At 47.6% G+C, this 7,670-nt stretch overlaps 1 protein-coding gene across 1 annotated transcript; it reads right to left on the minus strand.

The window, feature by feature from the left end:
• Window positions 1-629: 629 nt before the first annotated feature.
• Window positions 630-7,103, minus strand: LOC147727289 (uncharacterized). Its single transcript, XM_086961346.1, has 2 exons — window positions 5,320-7,103; window positions 630-1,792 (listed from the first exon to the last, which is right to left on the minus strand). Exons 1-2 carry the CDS (start codon window positions 6,869-6,871, stop codon window positions 1,170-1,172), a joined length of 2,175 nt encoding a protein of 724 aa, XP_086817472.1. The 5' UTR covers window positions 6,872-7,103; the 3' UTR covers window positions 630-1,169.
• Window positions 7,104-7,670: the final 567 nt, after the last annotated feature.

Below are 7,670 nucleotides of genomic sequence, written 5' to 3' on the forward strand. Positions count from 1 at the left end.
GATCTCTTTATGAGTCAGGGAGCTAAGCACATAATAAAACTCTTAAGAAAATACTTCAAGTTGCACAATTTACACAAATGCCCGAGGGGCACGAAAAACCATATACTACAAAAGTGGAATGCGAAATACTAGCAGGTAAGTAACTGGATCCAGAGGCTTTTGCCCATGAATTCAGACCACTCGCTTTGTTATAGCAGAAAAGGCCACTTTATTCAGGATATAAATAATCATAAAATTTCCCAACAGATCATCAATCATGTAACTTTGGCATTTGAACGCAAACCATTTATTTATTTATTTATTTATCTCATTTCATTCAAAATTTGGACTTTATACCGAAACCATCAACTAATCATCAATAACTTCCCCAACATTTTCCTTCCATTTTTCCCCTCCATTGTTGTGTCTAATTCCCCCTATCTAACTAATAACTAGAGGAGCCCGCTCTAGGCTTCTCTTCCCTGGGGATTTTATGCCGCAGCCATCTGTTTGGGAAACGCATCCTGAAGTGGCAACTAAGATTAGAAATCTTAACTCATGAATGTACCAGCCTTCCAACAAGTACATCATGCTTTTTTTTTTTTTTTTTTTTTTTTTTTTAAAAAAGGGGTGGGTGGGTGGGATTCTGATTTTATTGACAAACGCCCTCTCTATCTACCTACGCCTGCTCTCCTCACTAAAAAACGCCGTCTAATCTGCCCTAAACGCTCTCCCTGCCTCGCGCTCCTGGACCCTACCATCTGTGCAAAAATCCGCAGGGGGAGACGTCTCGCGCCGCTCCCCCTGCGGAGCCATTGCCCATGAATTCAGACCACTCGCTTTGTTATAGCAGAAAAGGCCACTTTATTCAGGATATAAATAATCATAAAATTTCCCAACAGATCATCAATCATGTAACTTTGGCATTTGAACGCAAACCATTTATTTATTTATTTATTTATCTCATTTCATTCAAAATTTGGACTTTATACCGAAACCATCAACTAATCATCAATAACTTCCCCAACATTTTCCTTCCATTTTTCCCCTCCATTGTTGTGTCTAATTCCCCCTATCTAACTAATAACTAGAGGAGCCCGCTCTAGGCTTCTCTTCCCTGGGGATTTTATGCCACCCAGGAAAACCAACGAGTTTTCCTGTCCCCACCTAAAATAGCACAAACATCTTGTTCATAACTTGGAATTGCACCAAACGTTGACCTGTAGTTCTTGTGCAAGCATGTCTCTTATTTCCACTAAATAGTAGGCCATGCCTATCTGGGACAGATGAACCCCGTCATCCCGGAAAAGGTGGCTCTCGCTACCCGAGATGCTCTCATGTCGCAAAACCCCAATCTTCATAACCTTACAAAAAACTTTCATGGCTTTATTTAGTTTCCTCCTGGCCTTTTCGACTGCTCCATGGGACCTGGCCTGCCGCCACGATTGTCTGTAAACAAACTCAGTCCAAAACACACGAGTGGTCGGCCAATTTATCCTTAAAACTGTCAAGTCAAGTTGCATTTGCTTGATGAGCGTGAGTCCTGACATTTTAACCAAGTCATTCTCACCCAGATGTATTACCAGTTGATCCGGGCATCCTCGTACGTGGAACATTTGCGATAGAGTAGGAAACAAATCAACCCACTTCATTCCTCCTTTACCCTTCCATACTACCTCGTGCGTCGCGCTAGGGATACCCAATGACCTTCCGTAAATCTGCTTCTCCGCAAACAGGGCTGCCCACTTTATAAACGAATGTCCCACCATCCAGGTCTGTTTCTTAAACTTCGAATTTGCCCCCCGCACTGTACCTGGAATGAAATGAAAATTAGACCCACACAACCTATCAGTTTTATAAAACAACAGCAAAATCATTTTCTAACATAACGTTTGTAGCTGCTAGATTTCCATCTGCCTATGCGCTTTAGCACATCCACACCTAAACCCAACCTGCCAGCCTCTGTAGCCGCCCCTATCCGAAAAGAGTGTGTGGCAAAAAACTGCGGGTTTTCCCCCATAAAGGTCAGCGCTTTTCTTAACACTGCTAAGAATTGAGAACTTGTAATCTTCCTCCCAGATTCATGTATGAAAATCGGTCCCTTCTGAAACTTGTCCCCAGAAGCAAAATGAACCCACTCTTGCACCGGGCAACAATCTGCTACCCCACTCTTGCTCAGAAAAACCCACGTCCCTCGGCCTAGCTGATCTGTTTTCGACCTCCTCACCCAAATTCCTAATCTGTGTTCTCCTACCGAAATCTCAGCACTGGATAAACCTGTGTCCTCTCCCACCCCCAAAACTTCCGACACCCTGAAAGCCCCAAAGAACATCCAAATCATAGCTAACCGAAAACGCCCCACCTCCCAAAGATCATAACAAATTAAACCCAACTGATCTAACAACTTCTGCAATAAGTCAAAAGTGATGGGAGCTCGCGGCTGCTGAACAACACTTGACCCCCTCTGTACACCTTTCAACATTCTTCTAACTAATTGATCCTCAACCGGGTCAAAACCCCAGAACAACTGACCGTAAAATGATAAGCCTGACAGTTTTCCTGCTATGGTTGTATGTGACAAACCTTTATCTATGAGAGTCAAAACAAAATCACAGATACTACCTTTGACCTTCCCCACTGACTCAGATCTGCCCAAACTCTGTGAGTACTGTACAAACTCTTGCCACGCCTGCACATAGCTTCTTCTAGTCGAAGGGGCAATGGACTGCTCGACTATCTGACGTATCCTCACTCCCCTAGGGCCCATATGTTGTGCGGCACTGTCGTTTTGTGGAAATCTGCCCCAGGCGCCAGCTCGCGGAACTTCTGCCACTGAAATCGGGAAAGAGCATCAGCGATGGAGTTATTAACCCCTGGGACGTGTTTAGCCTTAAACATCATGTTGAAACTCAGACTTAAAAGCATAAACATCCTCAGTAGTTGCAACACTCTAACATCCTTAGCCTTTTGGTTATTTATCAAGTTCACCACTGCCATGTTGTCAACATGAAATAACACTGACCTGTTCTTAAATTCTTTGCCCCACACTAGCAATGCTACTATCAGTGGAAAAAGCTCCAAAAAGGCTATGCTCCTGCCTTGACTCTTCCAATGTACTGGCCAACCCTCTGCACACCACCTGCCTTCCCAGAAGATACCGAAACCAATGGATCCCGCTGCATCTGAGTATATTTGAACTTGCCAAATGAAGTTGTCATCCACAAACTGTAAAGGTACACCATTAAAATTGTCCAGGAAGCACAGCCACACTCGCAAATCTTCCTTGATGTGTTTCGTCACTCGCACTCTGTGGTGTGGGAGATACGCTCCTGATAAAGCCATGCCTAGACGTCGACAAAACGTCCTCCCTGCCCTCACCACCCGGCAAGCAAAGTTCAGATAACCCAACAAACGCTGCACCTGCCTCACTTCAATCTTAGTGGTATCCATAATCGTGAGGAGAAAAGCCTTAATTTCACAGATTTTACTCCGTGGGAGGCGCGCATACATCTGTTTGGTATCCAACTCTATGCCCAAAAAGGTTATGACTGTATCCGGTCCCTCGGTCTTGTCTGGTGCTAACGGGACCCCCAAAACTTCAGCCCATCTCTGAAAATGCATCAATGCCTGTTTACATTGCCCAGTGTTTGCTTTTCCTATGAAAAGAAAGTCATCTAAGTAGTGACAACTGACACTTTCAGGACACGTCTGGGAAAAAATCCATTGTATGAATGTGCTGAACATTTCAAAAATCGCACAAGAGGCCGCACAGCCCATTGGCAATACCTTGTCGACAAAATAATGTCCTTCAAAGAACATTCCTAATAGTTCAAAGTCAGTAGGGTGAATTGGCATTAAACGAAAAGCAGATTGAACATCACATTTGGCCATTTCAGCTCCCTTGCCCATTTTTGTCACAAGCTCCATTGCCTGATCGACTGTTGTGTAGGATACTGATGTGTCGACTTCTGATATAAAATCATTGACAGATCCCCCCTCTGGCCAGGATAAATGCTGTATCATCCTATATTCTCCAGCAGCTTTCTTGGGAATAACTCCAAGAGGGGAGACCATCAGATTCGGCAAAGGGCAATGCCGGAAAGGGCCCGCTATTCTACCAACTTCGATTTCAGTTGCAAGCTTCTTACGGACCACTTCCGGCAGTTCCTTCGCCGAACGTAAATTGTCCGCCCACCTCCGGTGCCTGGGCCCCTGGTATCCTAGTTTAAAACCTTCTTGAAACCCCCAGAACAATCGAGCTGCTGAATCAGTATCAGGATATCTATTTAACCAGGGCACTAAGTTGTTCAATTTAATTGGAGTAGGCGCCTTTTGGGAAAGTATGGAAAGGGGCACCTCTACCTCTTGTTGCCCAGCCCCCCTGCTCTGGGAACCGCTGCTGGTCACCGCCTCTGTACCCACCGAAATTCCCTGCCGGTGCATTACATTGCGTAAGCGGATGCCGTCCCCCACAATGGGAACAGTCGTGTTTGAAACGGCATAATGGCCTGTTGCACATGCCCCTGTTGTAATTCCAGCAGGCTCCTGTACCTGAAGAGAAACCTCTTCCCCCTGTACCCGCTCCAAATTGAGCGGGACGCCATAGAAAGGGCCGGTATGGGACTGGCAAGCCACTTGCTGTATGCGTCGTAGCTGACGGATGAGACGTGGACATCCATTGAAGCCACAACTCTGAATCCACATCACCCCAAGGCTTTTCTACACAGATGCTAATACGAGCTCTAAATTCCTCATCGTAATTCAGCCAAGAGTATCCACCAAAATGTGAATGTGCCTTCCTGACTATGTCCATATATTTGTACAAGGCCACAGATCTGTCAGGATACCTTTCACAGTAGATGCTCGCATAAATCAAGAAAGCTGAGGTCCAGTTCTCAATCGTGCGAGGCACCCTGGGACGTCGCGCCAACTCCCATTCTTCCTCTTTTGACCCCTCTTTGGCCTGTAGATCTCGGTGAAGCAACTTGAATATATCTACAAACTCGTGATTCCAAATTCGCTGTTTAGTTTTTTCTGATAAGTGAGAACCCAAAGGCATCGCCAGACCCATATAGGGAAGCTTCTGCCTAACGTTAACAGTTACTCTTTGATCGGACGCCGCCTCCTGTGTATTCCCTCCCACCACGACCGGTAACTCCTGGGGTAAATCTAACGTGCCTGTTGCTGTACTGGACTGCAGCTTACCTGGAACTGCCACGGCACGTGGTACCACAATCTTTCTGCCCTCACCTCCCCCCACAAACTCCACCACAGGTAGTTGCCTGACATTCACTCTGTCACTCCTTCCCTCATCCCACACTGCCCACCATTGATGCTTACCGCATGGTAGCTGTCCTGCCCGCCGCTGTAATTCAGTCGGAGCCATCCGCTCTTGATAGTCCCGTGGTGTCAAATTTTGAACCGAAGAGTCCGCACTTGACCTCTGGAACAACAAAGAAGAATTCGTTGCCCCCCCCCCAATCCTGACCTCTTTCCCCACATTACCCCCAACACTTTGTTTTGAATTTACACTCTTTTTGCCTTTCTTGAAATTCCCAGCCTGACTCCTGGATGCCTGACTAAACTCACCACTCCCTTGAAAACCAGCACTAGTCCCTGGGCAAGCTCCGTCTCCCACCCCCCCATCAAACTGTGACCAAATCAGACTTGAACTCCGCTCTTGAGGCCTATCTGATCGCACAAAATCCGCTCTGGATTCGCTAGAGTAAACTTGATCAAGCTCCCCCGTATACCTTGACACTATAGGGGCAGCCGCATTAACAAATGGCCCATTCAAAGAATTCACCATTTGCGCTTCAACCATGTCGCGCTGTGCTCTCGAGTTAGCCACCTCTCTGGAAACATGGCGCACATTTTGTTTGTCAGTGAACATTGGGCGCTCCACCCAAAGCAACTGACCGTCTCCGCTCTCGCCCTGCGCGCTCTTTTTGTGTGGAATATCATATGGTGAAGGGCGTGCACATGGAAAAACATATTGAGTGTCCCATTGCCCGGCGTCTTGATCCCTAGGCAAAAGTCCATGTCCTTGGTCCTGCTCGCCCTCTACTTCTGAGTCAGTCTCTTCATAATATTCTTCTTCTACCTCAGAATCACTCACATCCTGAGTCCCTTGACCTGGGCCCTCTCGCTGACCTGTCTGATGCCCCACCGCTGAAACCAATGGGGGCTTCCTCGCTCCAGTCTCCACCACTCTTGTCAGCCTGGCACTATTCTGAGGTATAGGGATAGGAATCAGCTGAATGAGGGGGGCACTGGTGGGTTGCGTGTCATAAACTATTTCTTCTTCGCTGTCGCTTGAATATGCCACTAAAGAACCCGACCCCCCTCTCATGATGAAGTTCTGACTGGCAGAACTCTGCATATAGTCCTTGCCCGTCGCATCCCGCACGGGAAGACAGCTAAAGGTGTGGGAAGGTAATGCCAACCCCTGTTCACCTATTCTGTCTTGCGTAAGGGCCACCTTCTTAATCGCTTTTTCTTTCCCTTTTCTCTTCAGGGCTACCTGTGTACCCTTCTTAGCCGCTCCTGAAGGTACCCCCGCCACCTGCACATTTACCTCAGCTCCAAAGTCACTTGCTGCCTTCTGCCGTGTGAGGGAAGACGCTCTACGCTCCTCTGTACCCCTTTCCATCTCCACAGGTCTTAAGGCTGCTTCCGCACCTGCGCTCAAGGAACGAGCTCTCACCTTCTTCCTCTTGACAGAAGCCGGTTGACAGGCTTCAATGGCAATTTGAACCCCTTTTGCCGCTTGTCTCCGTGGTGGGCGCTTCGGGGGGAGCATTTCCTCAAGTGCTGCTTGTGTCAGCATGTCCTCCCTACCTTCCTGCTGTATTACCCTTAAGGCAGCTATTAAATTTTCACTCATATCCATTTCTCCCCTTCAACAAAACCCTCCTTTTCTCTCACTAAATACACTATTTTCTACAGTAATATCAATATAAACACTATCTACGCTCACTATTCTGATTTTATTGACAAACGCCCTCTCTATCTACCTACGCCTGCTCTCCTCACTAAAAAACGCCGTCTAATCTGCCCTAAACGCTCTCCCTGCCTCGCGCTCCTGGACCCTACCATCTGTGCAAAAATCCGCAGGGGGAGACGTCTCGCGCCGCTCCCCCTGCGGAGCCATAGGATCGCTAGGACTACACTACTGAACCTTCAGGCTAGGAGCAGGAGGCCTAGGGAGATCGGGTGCAGAGTGTGCACTCTCACGCGGGATGCGGGACAAAGTCTATGGATGCTAGATTTCGTAAAGTTAGTGTTATCGGACGAATCCGACTAGATAGGCTGAAAACGAAAGAGGATCTGGACACTTGGATAGTTAACCTACGTTGGTGCACCGATATGCTCAAGTTACCTAGCCCAGGGGCTGCGGCTGCATAGGGTTCAAAAGACGTCGGGAATCCTCGTTACAGTCTATGGAGCCTGAAAGAAGAAGTTGCTGGCAGGCGACCAGTGATGAAGTTCGATGTGATCCAAGCCTGGATCGAAGATGGAGACGACCTGAAAGCAGAGGGGACTCAGTTCTTAATCACTAGCCAGTGATCAGATGGGCACCAGGATGGCACCGGAAGAAGTCACCTCGACCAGGTGAGTGGGCGACGCTGGGCTCTGCAGTCTCTCGGACCAGGAGGCGTTGTCGGGGACCAGGATGGAGGTGCGAGCTG

This window comes from Lissotriton vulgaris, chromosome 3_1 (genome assembly GCF_964263255.1).
Source record: "Lissotriton vulgaris chromosome 3_1, aLisVul1.2, whole genome shotgun sequence".
Lineage (NCBI taxonomy): Eukaryota > Metazoa > Chordata > Amphibia > Caudata > Salamandridae > Lissotriton > Lissotriton vulgaris.

Bases quoted from the DNA above. Each gene is read 5' to 3' on its own strand.
- LOC147727289 (XM_086961346.1), bottom strand. From the start codon at position 6,871: ATGGATATGAGTGAAAATTTAATAGCTGCCTTAAGGGTAATACAGCAG. The intron at 1,793-5,319 runs GTAAGCATCAAT...ATTTCATTCCAG, and splicing joins GGCAGGACAGCTACCATGCG to GTACAGTGCGGGGGGCAAAT.